We start from the raw sequence: 14,798 nt of genomic DNA, 5'->3' as shown, positions 1-14,798 counted from the left end.
AAAGCAGACATTTATTCAACTGTGCCACCTGGGCATCCCCATTTTAATTTTTTTTTTGTTATTTCTTTTGCTTTTTTTTTTTTTTTTTTTTAGTTATTAGTGGTTTCCTGAATATTACATTTAACACCTTAATTGAATACGGTCTACTTCACATTAATATAACATAATTTTAGTAGTATATAAAAAATGCTACAGTATACCTTTATTCCCTTCCTTTATGCTATAATCATGCAAATTACATTTTTATACATTATGAACCCCTCAACACAGTTTTAGCATCATTGCTTTACTTTGTTGTCTTTTAGTTCAATAGGAAAAGAGAAGAGTTACAAATAAAAATGCTTTAGTATCAGGTGCCTGGATGGCTCAGTGGGTTAAGCCTCTGACTTCAGCTCAGGTCATGAACTTGGGGTACTGGGATCGAGTCCCGAATCAGGCTCTCTGCTCAGTAGGGAGCCTGCTTCCCCCCGCCCGCCTACGTGTGCATGCTCTCTCTGTCAAATAAGTAAATAAATATTTAAAAAGAATATATGATAGTATTGCCTTTTACCTATATATACTTTACTGACATTCTTTATTTTTTCATATGGATTTAAGTTGCTGTTTAATATTCCTTCATGTCATTTGTTTGAAGGACTCCCTTAAGTATTTTTTGTGGAATAAGTTTGCTAGTGGTGAATTCTCTCTTTAAAAAAAAAAAAATCGGGTGCCTGGGTGGCTCAGTGGGTTAAGCTGCTGCCTTTGGCTCAGGTTATGATCTCAGGATCCTGGGATCGAGTCCCATATCGGGCTCTCTGCTCGGCGGGGAGCCTGCTTCCCTCTCTCTCTCTCTGCCTGCCTCTCTGCCTACTGTGATCTCGCTCTGTCAAATAAATAAAATAAAAAAAATCTAGGAATGTCTTATTTCTCCTTCTTTTTGAAGGATAGTTTTGTCAATTATAGAACTCTTGGTTGATAACGTTTCTCTTTCTGCATTTCAAGTATGTCTTCTTTCTAAATTTTGGCTTCCACTGATTTCTTTCTTTCTTTCTTTTTCTTTTCTTTTCTTTTTTTTTTTTTTTTAAAGATTTTATTTACTTATTTGGCAGAGAGAGAGATCACAAGTAGGCAGAGAGGCAGGCAGAGAGAGATGGAGAAGCAGGCTCCCTGCTGAGCAGAGAGCCCTGTGCGGGGCTTGATTCCAGGACCCTGAGATCATGACCTGAGCTGAAGGCAGAGGCTTAACCCACTGAGCCACCCAGGTGCCCCTCCATTGGTTTCTGATGACAAATAGTTAATCTTATTGAGGATCCCTTTGATTAGCTGAGTCACTTCTCTTTTGTTGCTTTCAAGATTCTCTGTCTTTGGGGCACCTGGGTGGCTCAGTGGGTTAAAGCCTCTGCCTTCGGCTCAGGTTGTGGTCCTGGGATCGAGCCCCGAGTCAGACTCTATGCTCGGTGGGGAGCCTGCTTCCTCCTCTTTCTCTCTGCCTGCCTCTCTGCCTACTTGTGATCTCTGTCTGTCAAATAAATAAAATCTTTAAGAAAAAAAAAAGATTCTCTGTCTGGTTCTTAATAGTTTAATCATGATGTGTCTGAGTATGAATTTCTTTGGGTTTATTCTCAGAGTTTGTTGATCCTTTTGGAAGTATAGATTAGTGTTTTTCATTAAATTTGGGGTGTTTTCAGCTATTAATTCTTCATATATTCTTTGTGACTCTTTCTCTGGATTCTTATTATATGTATGATGATGCTCTTGATGGTACTTGGAAGGTCTCTGAGGTTTTGTTTGTGGTTCTTCATTTTTTTCTGTCTGTTCCTTAAAGTGGATCATCTCAGCTGACCCATCTTTAATGTTGAGCCCCTCTACTCAGTTTTTTATTTCAGTTACTGTACTTTTCCACTCTAGAATTTATATATAGGTTATTAAAAATTAATTCTTATACCTTTACTGATATTTTCTTGCAGAGTATTGCATCAGCCTTCTTTCCAGTTTCCTTCCAAACATTTACTTCTCTCATATTTTCTGAAGAGCTCTGTGTGAGTTCATATCTTTGTAAATCAGACCTCAGATCATGTCCCTTCATCTTAAAATAACTTTTGGTATCTGTTAAATAAATTCCAAACTTTTTAGCATGGCATTCAAGACTATTTACTCTATGGCCAAAAAGCTACCTTTGCTACAACTTCTTCCTTAGAAAACATTTTATACTATGCCATCATCCTTAAATTTCATACATATACACATCTTTCCTTGTGATGCTTTTCTTAACTTTTGGTCTCTCTCTCTCTTTCTCTCTCTCTCGATAAAAGTAATCTGTTCATAATTCCTGTTTAATTCATCCCTCTTTGTGAAGCCTTTGAGATCACTTTCTTTCTCTACACTTTAAAACATGTTATTATATTTCTTTTTCATAGATCATTTACAGGCCTTTTTACCATTTCCCACCCCTCTTTCTGAATAGGTCAGAAAGCATGTCTTTCCATCTTTTTCCCAGAGTATTGATACAATGTCCTGTATGATTTAATACAAGCCTTATATTTAATATTTATTTATAATTATACTATATAAAATATTTATAATTAACATTATACTTAATATACAAGCAGTATATTTAATATGAAGCATGTGTTTAATACAAATAGCTGTGCTTGACAAATGAATAGAATTTGATTTGAAACTATGTCACAAATTTGATAGAATTTTCATTTTCATTTTCCTGAAATAATTTTATATAGTATTTTTTTTAATCTTCTTAAAAATTCTTTATTACTATTTCTGTTAGTATTGTATATACAGAATACTTCAAATTGTGCTAAATTTGACCCTAGATTTTGTGAGATGGCTTTCTTTGTATGGTGACAGATGGTAACTAGACTTATTGTAGTAATTAGTTCTCAATGTATACAAATATTGATTCACTGTTGTATACTGAAACTAATATAATACTGTGTGTTAATTAGACCTAAATAAAAATAATAAAATAAGATTGTGTTGTAAAGATTTGGAACTACTTAAGTGTTCTAGCATATGTGACAATGTGGATAGATTTATTTTCATGAATCAGGACTTGGTTAGCTGGATGAATTTTCTAATATTAAATTATTGTCATGCCAAAACTCATTATATTATATTGTTTACTTTTTAAAGCAAGAAATAATAACTTTTTTCATGACAGCATATAGCCATAAATATGGTAGTTACTGTTTTCTCTAGTTGTTTGCCTTAACTCCAGAAAGATAAATTTAGGTTCCATCAGTTCTTTATTATAGTAGGCATTTTATTGAGTATCAGTCAGTATATTACATGTCCTGCAAGTGCCATTGTATTTGCATTGGATGTTTTTGTTGAGAAATCTGCTGCTAGTCAATTGAGTATGTGTGTTTACCTGTTTATTTTTTGAGTCTTACTCAAAGAGACGTATTTCAGTCTTGAGCTGACTTTCTTAAAACTAGCCATTTATATTAATGTAAAAACCAAAATATTGAGGGGAAGATTGCAGCAAATGGCTTAAATATCTGAATAAGTTTGGAAGCATCTTTGCAAATTTCTCTGCTCTCAAATTTAACTTGTATGTGACATTTACAGGGATGTTGTGGAGATGATAGTGGTCTCATGGAAGTAGAGGGAGCTCATCCATCACGGACAATGAGTATTAATGCTGCAGAGTTAAAACAGCTTCTACAAAGCAAAGAAGAAAGTCCAGAAAATTTGTTCCTTGAACTAGAGAAGCTTGTTTTGGTAAAAAAAAAAAAAAAGGAAAAAAATAGAAACAAGATAAAAACAGTTCAATCCCAAGATAAATTTATCTTCTCTTTTTGACTATACAAGTTTTTCATAGTGGCCTTTTTAGATAGTGAACCCTCAGTTGGTACTTAAAAAGTTTGAAATACTCTTTAAATTAATAATTGGGGTGAAATTCTCCATACTAATATGAACTAATATGAATCTTAAGGAAGAGGGCAATAGTTTTTGAATTATCTATTGTTTGAATGCAGGGTACCCCCTGCTACCCTTCTTCAGAAATAAAAGGACAAATGTTTTTCATGTTTGTTTTATTTGAACATGTTTAATATTAAGTTGATAAGTTTTTGATGGTATTCCAAATTTCTTAGTAATCAAAAAATACAACATTTTCTACTAAAGAATCAGTAGATTATGGGCATAAATGTTCAAGTTTTACCTGCATCATCTTACTCTGGTTTTGTCTGTTTCTAGGAACATTCAAAAGATGATGACAATCTGGATTCTTTGTTGGACAATGTAGTTGGACTTAAGCAGATGCTGGAATCATCTGGCGATCCTTTACCCCTTGGTGACCAGGATGTAGAACCAGTACTTTCAGCTCCAGAGTCTCTCCAGAATCTGTTTAACAATAGGTAAAATAAACAGTTTTCTGGTTAAGTAGATAATGTCTATTTAATGACTGGGGTCTAAAGAGGGCCAGTGAACTGTTTTTCTGTAAAGGACCAGATAGTAAAAATTCTAGGCTTTGTAGGTGATGTTTGGCCTCTGTTGCATATTCTTCTGTAGCATCTTGTTTGTTTCTTATGGCTTTTTTAAAAACTTAAAAACTTTAAAAAATAGAGCATTTCTAGCTTATTGGCTATATACAAGCAGGTTTGCAGAATGGGGGCCATAGTTTACTGATCCCTGTTCTAGAGGTTATATGCCTCTTGATCTTTGAAGCACTGTACTTTTGAAGCATAATGACTATTCAGTTTGATGAAATTATTTGGAAAAATTAAATACAGTTTTGTATGTGTTGGTACAATATAATAAACTTGGTTTTTAAGTACTTATTTTGCTAATGGTTTTGAGGGTAGCATTTTTAATTGTACCTTCCACAGATTTTGCTTAGAAGGTATTTGATTTTGGAATATTTGATTTTGGAATTAAGTGTTTTACCAAATACCTCTCTTGTTCTAGGACTGCATATGTGCTAGCTGATGTCATGGATGATCAGTTGAAATCCATGTGGTTCACTCCATTTCAGGCTGAAGAGATTGATACAGATCTGGATTTGGTATAAATAATTTTATTATTAAATATTAGAAAAAAGTTATTGTTGACTTTTTTCATTTTTTATGTGTATTGTTAGCACTAAAACAAATTAGATAGTGTATGGCTGTTAAAAGCCCATGTGAGGACAAGCACTGCATTATTTTTGTATCAATTACCCACTAATGGTATCCAGAACACTCAGTTCTTTCTAGTTAGATTGTATATTTAAGAATGAGATTTTTTTAACGCACAAAGTATGTTTTTGCTAAAGTACTCTGAAGCATTTTTCTTGTATTTTTAGGGTATAAAATAGAGAAAAGTATCCCCCAAAATTACAGTTCATTTGGGGTTTAAGGAGAGGAATAGTATTTTGGCAGTTGGCTCTTAATTTGGGGGAAATGTAAAGAACTTGCTTGTTAGTATAGGTACAAATGCTCTTGAACATAATGCTGCGAACAGGTAAGAGTATAAATAAACATTTAAAATTTAAAGCACTCTGATTTATGCTTCTCAGACTGTATTAGGGAGGATGATTTATTACATATTACTGTACCATGTATTTTTTTTTCTTGATCAAAAAAATAAATATATTTGGATATTCTGTGGTCCAAAGAGTATTAGTATTTATCATATCTCATTGCATATGAGACTAAAAGAATTATTTACTTTACGTTTAAGGTATATTTAATATATTGAAGGCTCCTTTCCCTTTTTAAAAAATATTGCACAAGATTTTATTTAAATTGCGTTAAAGGGGCGCCTGGGTGGCTCAGTGGGTTAAGCCGCTGCCTTCGGCTCAGGTCATGATCTTAGGGTCCTGGGATCGAGTCCCGCATCGGGCTCTCTGCTCAGCAGGGAGCCTGCTTCCTCCTCTCTCTCTCTGCCTGCCTCTCTGCCTACTTGTAATCTCTCTGTCAAATAAGTAAATAAAATCTTTAAAAAAATAAATAAAAAATAAATTGCGTTAAAGAATTAATTCCTCTTGGGGTGCCTGTATGGCTTAGTCAGTAGAACCTAATGACTCTTTTTTTTCTTTTTTAAAAAATTTTATTTATTTTTTTGAGAGAGGGTGAACAAGAGAAACAAGCAGGGGGAGTGGCAGAGGGAAAAGCAGAGTCCCCACTGAGCAGGGAAGCCTGACACAGGGCTCAATCCCAGGACTCTGAGACCATAATCTGAGCTAAAATCAAGAGTCAGACTTAACCAACTGAGCCACCCAGGCAGCTCCAGCATGTGGCTCTTGATCTTGGGGTCATGAGTTCATACCCCATGTTGGGAGTAGAGCTTACTTAAAAATTTAAAAACAAGACTTAATTTCTCTTTTAGTGTAAATTGTTCAATGATTTTTTTAGAACTGCTCTGTCCAATAGAACTTTATGCAGTAACAGAAATATTCAATAACCTGCGCTGTCCAGTATAGTAGCCATTAATCTTAAGTGACTGTTGAGTAATGAAATGTTGCTGATATAACTAAGAAACTGAATTTTATTTTTTATTTAATTTTAATTAATTTAAATAGGCATGTGTGGTTAGTGGCTACCATATTTAGTATCACAGATCGAAAATATTTGTGTTAGAAGTTGTTGTTTCATAACTTTTATGTCGAAACACAACTATCTTGCGATGAAGATTAGAACTTTACATGGTTTGGAAAATTTGGGGTCTTGGGTTTGCTAAATTTAAATAAGACTTAAGTAAACATAATTTTTTATTTCTTTGGAAGTAAACTTAGATTAGACCATCACTTAATGCAGGGAACTTTGAGAACTGTGGCACAGAATCCTTTTATTACAGATATTGTGACTATACAAGGCTTACAAAGTATGTTATTTTCAGATTGTTTTGGAAGAGTTTTGGAGATGCTACTTTGTTAATTTATATAGATAAATCCTGAGTTCCTGTCAGACAGCAGACAGCCCTTCTTTGGGGAGAAATGCCACTCTACCCCACCCCAAAATTCATCTGAATTCCTAAGATTTTTTTCTTTAACTACCAATGATGTTGCTTTTTGAAAAGACGAAGGAAAGGGATGCCTGACTGGCTTAGCTGGCAGAGCATGCATGTTGGGTGTAACGATTACTTAAAATCTTAAAAAAAAAAAAAAAAAAAAAAAAAGAAAGGATGAGGGAAAGGAGCAGACCTATAATTTATTTATTATGAGAGTTAAATATGATCTATAGGAAATACAAATTCCTGTAATAGAATGTTACATTAGTAATTAATGTAAGATGTATTTCTCATTTTGTTTAATTTTTATGACTACAGGTGAAGGTTGACTTAATTGAGCTCTCTGAAAAATGCTGTAGTGACTTTGACTTGCATTCAGAATTAGAGCGCTCATTCTTGTCAGAGCCATCATCTCCAGGGAGAACTAAGACCACTAAAGGATTCAAACTTGGGAAGCACAAGCATGAGACCTTTATAACTTCAAGGTAAAATTTATTATACGGAAGATCTTGATTGTGGTCATGGAAGCTTACTTATTGTTATGTACTTTAAGATAGCCACATAACTATAGAGAAAAAAGGAAGGTGATGTAATACATGAGTCATGAATATTGTTTGGATTTTTTTTTTAAAGATAATATTTTGACCAGGATATACCCAGTACATTTGTCACCTTGTTCTACTTTATGAGACTTTGGAAGGTTTGAACAAGTGGTGAGCTGTATTATTTTAAATAATGGTTAATCATAGCTATAGAATGTGAGTACCATTCTTAGCTAGTTTTGTTGTGTATCCCTGGAGAGTAACAGATATTTGCACCATTAACACAACTGAATGAAGAAGTAATTGAAATGGATTTTTCAGTATTGCAAACTTTAACTTACATATTCACTGGAAATTTGAAAAAAAAAAAAGTTTTCATGGAGTGTTTTTGTTTTAATAGTGGGAAATCTGAATACATTGAACCTGCCAAACGAGCCCATGTTGTGCCGCCACCAAGAGGAAGGGGCAGGGGAGGATTTGGACAGGGTATACGACCCCATGATATTTTTCGTCAGAGAAAACAGAACACAAGCAGACCACCATCTATGCACGTGGATGACTTTGTTGCGGCTGAGAGTAAAGAAGTGGTCCCTCAAGATGGAATACCCCCACCCAAACGGCCACTCAAAGTATCACAGAAGATTTCTTCTCGTGGTGGATTTTCAGGCAATCGAGGAGGACGGGGTGCTTTTCACAGTCAGAATAGGTTTTTCACACCACCTGCTTCAAAAGGTGACTTTTTAGCATTTCTTTTTAGAGTATTGGCATATTAGAGTATTGAATAGAAGTGATTTAGATGTAAATGATTCCAATGAAGTATTTTTCAGTTATTACAATTAAGCTACTACCTCATACCAGTGGTTAACTATTTGCAGAGTACTTTATTGGATAGAAAAAATCTTTAAGTTAATGTTTAATTAATTGCCTGTTTAGTGATAAGTTTAAAAGAAGTCACTTGGCTAATTATGTCCTCTTTCACATTGGGAATTGTATTTATCCTTTTTGAGAAGTATCTATACATTCTGAATAGTATCTGTAAGTTCCACTTACCAACAATTTTTTTAGGATTTTTTAAGAGTTTCTTTATTCACTTGAGAGAGAGAGAGAGAGAGCGAGCGAGCAGGAGCAGAAGCATGAGCAGTGGGGAAAGGGAGAAGCAGGCTCCCTGCTGAACAGGGGGCCCAACATGGGCTCAATCCCAGGATCCTGGGATTATGACCAGAGCTGAAGGCTGCTGCTTAACCAACTGAGCCACTCAGGCAACCCCTCTTAGGATTCTTTTGTGTAGTTCACCATTGGGTCCCTTATCTACTTGCTTCTTGATGTTGTATTTAATCCTTTTTTTCCCCATAATTTTATTTTTTATTTATTTTTAAAAGATTTTATTTATTTATTTGAAAGAGATCACAAGTAGGCAGAGAGGCAGGGCACCTGAGCTGAAGGCAGCGGTTTAACCCACTGGGCCACCCAGGCACCCCCTTAATTTTATTTTTAAGTACTCTCTATAGCCAACATGGGGTTCAAACCTATTACTTCAAGATCAAGAGTTACACGCTTTACTAACTGAGCCAGCCAGGCACCCCCATTTAATCTCCTTTAAATTCCTTCAAGATTTTATCTGTTACTGAATTCCATTTCCAACGTTGTACACCTGTGTCATACTTATTTCAAAATGCCATCCTCCATATGGGACCTAGGGCGACCACTGCACAGCAGAGCTTTAAACACAAATCTTACCTCTTTTTAAAGCTACAGTTATGGAATTAACAAAAAACCCCACAAAACTTGTTTTATGGATTGTTAAAGGTGGCTGCTTTTAGTTATTGCATGATGTTTTTTGCTTCTGTGATTTATTAAACATTTGTTTTTAAGATTGTATTTATTTATTTGACAGAGAGAGACACAGTGAGAAAGGGAACACAAGCAGGGGTGGTGGGAGAGGGAGAGGCAGGCTTCCCACTGAGCAGGGAGCCCGACACATGGCTAGATTCCAGGACCCTGGGATCATGACCTGAGCCGAAGGCAGACGATTAACAACTGAGTCACTCAGGTGCCCCTGTTAAACATTATTCTTGTTTAAAAATGCTTCAAACTTTTAGAAACTATCTGAGTATACTTGTAGAAGTTATACTTTAGGTTATACGTGGAACTCCATCCCAGGACCCCAGGATCATGACCTGAACCAAAACACATGCTTAACCAGCTAAGTCACCCAGGTGCCCCAAGTGTTGAGTTTTTTGTAATACAACTGAAGTAGTAGATCTTGATTGTGTTATCTGTGTTTAGGAAACTACAGTCGTCGGGAGGGAACAAGAGGCTCCAGTTGGAGTGCTCAGAATACTCCTCGAGGAACTTACAATGAAAGTCGAGGTGGCCAGAGCAACTTTAACAGGGGCCCTCTTCCACCATTACGGCCACTTAGTTCTACAGGTATACATCCTTCCTAGTTGATACTGCTGAGAGAGAGAAGTGAATCCTTCTTTTCAAATTGTTGGATGTCATATACTCTCATTCTGGGAGAAAATATTTTCGAATATAGATTTAGTATTCTAAAGGGAGTTTAATTTTGTATCTGCAAATGAATGCTCAATGTGTATTTCCTTTAGGAATAATCAACATTGGATTCTGAATATATATATATAATCTGGGCAGTTTCATAGTTATGTGCTCTATTCTTTGTAATCTAAAAGATTTTATTTATTTATTTATTTATTTATTTGAGAGAGAGCATGAGCAGGAGGGGCGGAGGGAAAGGGAGAGAGAATCTCAAGCTGACTCTGTACTGAACCCGGAGCCCAACACAGGGGTTCAATCTCACAACTGCGAGATCATGACCTGAGCTGAATTAAGAGTTGGACACTTAACTGACTGAACCATCCAGGCATCCCATGCTTTATTTTATATTTCAATAGTGAAAGCCAATCCTTAAGGTACTTTTTTGACCGACGTATTTTAATAATAGATACCTTCATATAGTATATTCTGTTTTTATTTACAATATTGTCTTGTGTGTGTAAGCATGTAACCTGTTTTTCCTAAAACACTACTATATCAAGTTCGGAACTCTTCTGATCAGAAGTAGCTTTTGGCTCCAAAGCACTTTCTTTTTTATAACAGCTTTATTTGAGATACAGTTCTCACATATCATACAATTTAATTTAAAGTGGACAGTTCAGCAATCTTCACCATATTCACAGAACCAGCACACGGATTTTCAAGGGGCAATGAGTAATTTCTGTCTTAATTTGAGTTCAGTTTTATAGATTACATTTCTATAGTGGGAAAGGAAAGGATGTTATGACTAAAAATTATATTTTTTCTTTTATAGGCTACCGTCCAAGTCCTCGTGACCGTGCTTCCAGAGGTCGTGGGGGTCTTGGACCTTCCTGGGCAAGTGCAAATAGCGGCAGTGGAGGCTCAAGAGGAAAGTTTGTTAGTGGAGGCAGTGGTAGAGGTCGTCATGTACGATCCTTTACACGATAAAATTTCTTTTGGGAACATCCTGAGTGTATATGAACATTTCATGAGGACAATAAAAGTAAAATAAGACATTAAAGGACCAACTTAGACTAAGCAGTTATCTGGAGACATCTGAGAGAATATTTTTATCTGAAGAAAGCAGATTTTGTTTGATACCTAACACAAGATTTCAATAAAAATGCAAACTTTGTATGTATGTTTGTATATATTTTTTTCCCTTTCATATATAACTGTTTACAGAATTTTTTAGGTAGAAAATGAACAATGAAGTGACTTTGGTTTTAGTGTATTTTTGCCTATGCCACATATGCCCCCAATAACTTTCTCAGCTCATGGTGCCCTTTAGTGTTTCAGTAACTTTTTCACAGCACACCTAAGCCAAGTTTATTAACAGTTGGGGTCAGACAACTTAATAACAATTTCTGTCATAACCATGAGTAACTGTGAACACTGCCATCTTCTCAAACCTTGGAATAAGCTTGGACACCATCAGTATCATTTTCTCTTCCACTATGCTGTTCGCATAGTACTTTTTATCACAACTATTAAAAACCTGGTCTTGCAAAGATATACTGTCATGGAAAAATATTGAAAATATAAAGTATCTTGAGATAGTAGTTTGTGTTATGTCTAACAGATACGTTTCTCTTAAAAACTTAAAATATCGTGTGGCATCTATATTAATTTACAGGGGTGCCCTGGTATACAGTTTTAGAAATCTTTTGGCTGTACGGAAAGAAGCATGACACTCGTCTTGACATTTGAAAGAATTATGTATGGGGGAGAGAAGAAAGATGTATGTTCTTTGTGTTTCAGCTTTATACCTACTTATGCTATTTTATTATGCTATTTTATAAAGCCTAAGTGAAACATAGTCTAATAATGGTCTTTTGAGAATCAGAAACATCTAATAAAATCTGGACTTAATGTACATAAATGAAGTTTATAACTTTGAGAAAATAGCCATATTTTCCCCAAGAGCTATCTTAACACACTTAGCCTATATAAGTGGCAAAAAATGGAGTTCTGAAACAATAAAGGAGTGTATGAATCTCATTCCATCCTTTTATCACTGTTTGCCAACTATTTGTGAGAGTACAAAGTATGTTTGGAAAATAAAAGCTCAGGAAAAAAAGGAAAGCTCAGCTCTAAAGATTTAAGCGAAAGGTAATGGAAATCTTTTCATAACTAATGGCCTCAAAAAATCTAAGATAACCTAAAACTCTTTCAGTCCTGAAATGTAACGAGTTCATTCTCTCTGAAGATGCATTTTCCACATTAGATAAAATTCAAAGTTTGTTCCTAATGTCTGACATAAATACATGGAAAAATAATTGTTTTTAAAAGTAATTGCACTTTTTAAATAAAGTAACTGCATTAAATAATAACATGGATATATAAATATAGATGCATAATTAACTTGGTTTTTTTAGCTTTAAGTTGAATATAATCTTAGAGTTGTTTCTACTGTTTTTTTGTTGTTGTTGTTTTAAAATTTTATTTATTTTTTTGAGATCGAGAGAAAGTACAAGGTGGGGGAAGCAGTAGAGGGAGAGGGAGAAGCAGGCTCCTTGCTCAGCAGGAAGCCTGATGCGGGACTTGATCCCAGAACCCTGGGATCATGACCTGAGCCCAAGGCAAATGTTTAATGACTGAGCCAACCAGGTGACCCTCTACTGTTTTTTGTTTTTTGTTTTTTTAAGATTTTATTTATTTATTTGAGAAAGAGCACACAAACAGGGGGAGGGGCAGAGGGAGAAGCAGATTTCCCACAGAGCAGGTAGTGCTATGCCGGGCTTGATCCCAGGATCCCAGGATCATGACCTGAATTGAAGGCAGACACCTTTTTTTTTAGACACTTAACGATTGAGCCACCCAAGTGCCCTGTTTCCACTCTTTGCCTTAGTTAATGCCCAATAATTCAGGCTAGCCAAAGTAATAATTTATTAACAAATGCAAATTAATACAGGAAGTTTAAAATGTTCTGAGTAATTAAGTATTTTTTTTTCCCAAAGATTTTATTTATCTGAGAGAGAGAGTATAAGTGGGAGCCAGAGATGAAGTGGGGGAACAGAAGGAGAGAGAGAAGCAGATTTTCCGCTGAGCAGGGAGCGCTATGCCGGCTCCATACCAGGACCCTGAGATCATAACCCAAGCTGAGAATAGACGCTCAAACGACTGAGCTACCAAGGTGCCCCATAATTAAGAGTCTTAGATAAACATGTTGACTATCCCTTTCATGCATATATAACAGTCTTTATAACAATCTAACAAAGGAGGTATACTATAATTTTATAGATGGGAGAAAGCTGAGAGCTTGACTCAAAAGTGATAGAAACAGAATTTAAAACCAGGATGACTAGCTCCCAATTCTTGACCTCTTTTTTATGTCTTGGAGAGGAATGAAGCTACTTTTTAAGTTGAATGAAATTAAAGATCGAAATTAATTTACCATATAGAAATGGAATTCCAAAGGCTTAACACTCTTTCTTCATTTCAGAAGTGAGCCAGATGGGTAACTTGGGGATGGTTGCTGTCATACATATTTAGATCTATATGAATACCACTTACCTTCAAAAATAAATATTAGAAAATCAATTTAGATGTACTTTGATAGAATGGATATATGTGTTATTTGCAAAACTACTTTGTTTTACATAAGATACTCAGGAACTAAGTTTTGAGTGGTATTTAGAAATTAATGAAAATGGAGAATACCTTTGGGAATAAAAACTTACTCTATTTAATATATAATACAAGAAGTTATTGAGTTAATGAGTTAAATCATTGATAGAATGATTCATATTTCTTAAAAATAAGTGTCTGCTTTTGGCTCAGGTCATGATCTCAGGGTCCTGGGATCAAGGCTTGCTTTGGTCTTCCTGTTCAGCAGAGACTCTACTTCTCCCTCTCCCTCTGCCCCTCACCCCACTTGTGCGCTCGCTTGCTCTCTCTCTCAAATAAATAAATAAAAATCTTTTAAAAAGAATAAGAAAAAAGAGGGGTGCCTGGCCAGTTCAGTCAGTAGAGCATATGGCTTTTGATCATGGGTTTGTGAGTTTGAGTCCCATGTTGCGTGTAGAGATTGCTTAAAATATATTTAAAAAATAAGAAAAAAGGGAAGGCATGTGGCTGGCTTAGAAGAGCATATGATTATTGATCTTGGGGTCATGTGTTTGAGCCCCATGTGGGTATAGAGATTACTAACAAAAAGAAAAGAAAAAAAAAAAAGAAATGCTCTTTAATGTGGCCGTACTTCTTAAAAATACTATTTGTGGTAGTAATCCATATGTAAAAGGTAAGTAGCAAGTCCCATTAGTTTAGTCTTACTGCTTTATATAAAAATAACAAAAACCCAGGATATCTGGGTGGCTTAGTCAGTTAAGCATCTGCCTTCGGCTTAGGTCATGATCCCAGGGTCCTGGGATCGAGTCCCACATCAGGGGACTGGTGTATTTTTGGTTCCAGTTGTTTGGGGTTCAAACCTACTACTTCAAGAGTGCATGCTTTACTAACTGAGCCAGCCAGGCACCCCCATTTAATTGCTCAGCTGGAAGCCTGCTTCTTCCTCTACCTCTGCCTGCCTGTGCTCTTTCTTTCTCTCTCTCTGACAAATAAATAAAATCTTAAAAACAAAAACAAAAACTTGCAGATTGAGAATGTAGGAATGAGGGTGTCTCCTGAGTATCTGTTGTGTTCCATACACCCTAGGACAGCCTAGGGAATATAAGGATGAATAAAATCTATTTTCTGCCTTCCAGAAGATCACAATATAATGGAGGAAGCACACATATAAACAAAATTTTTTTAAAGTAAAGTTAATAGGTGAGTTTATAAACATAGAAC

The 14,798-nt window shown here is 35.4% G+C and overlaps 1 protein-coding gene across 2 annotated transcripts in view; it reads left to right on the top strand.

Annotated features, from left to right (window-relative positions):
* The window catches only part of VIRMA (vir like m6A methyltransferase associated), a 57,428-nt gene extending 46,280 nt beyond the window's left edge, over nt 1-11,148 (top strand). The window contains exons 18-24 of one of the 2 annotated variants that reach the window (XM_004768556.3): nt 3,568-3,720; nt 4,198-4,358; nt 4,909-5,005; nt 7,249-7,415; nt 7,873-8,204; nt 9,759-9,902; nt 10,801-11,148. In XM_004768556.3, coding sequence (XP_004768613.1) covers nt 3,568-3,720; nt 4,198-4,358; nt 4,909-5,005; nt 7,249-7,415; nt 7,873-8,204; nt 9,759-9,902; nt 10,801-10,955 — 1,209 coding nt within the window. In that variant the 3' untranslated portion in view covers nt 10,956-11,148. The remainder of the gene's footprint in view (nt 1-3,567; nt 3,721-4,197; nt 4,359-4,908; nt 5,006-7,248; nt 7,416-7,872; nt 8,205-9,758; nt 9,903-10,800) is intronic. The other variant, XM_045077941.1, reaches the window with a different exon arrangement.
* Nucleotides 11,149-14,798: the final 3,650 nt, after the last annotated feature.

Source organism: Mustela putorius, unplaced genomic scaffold, assembly GCF_011764305.1.
Source record: "Mustela putorius furo isolate JIRA1106 unplaced genomic scaffold, ASM1176430v1.1 tig00000228_pilon_pilon_pilon, whole genome shotgun sequence".
Lineage (NCBI taxonomy): Eukaryota > Metazoa > Chordata > Mammalia > Carnivora > Mustelidae > Mustela > Mustela putorius.
The sequence above is the reverse complement of the archived record's forward strand: the minus strand, read 5'-3'. Positions and strand labels throughout refer to the sequence as shown.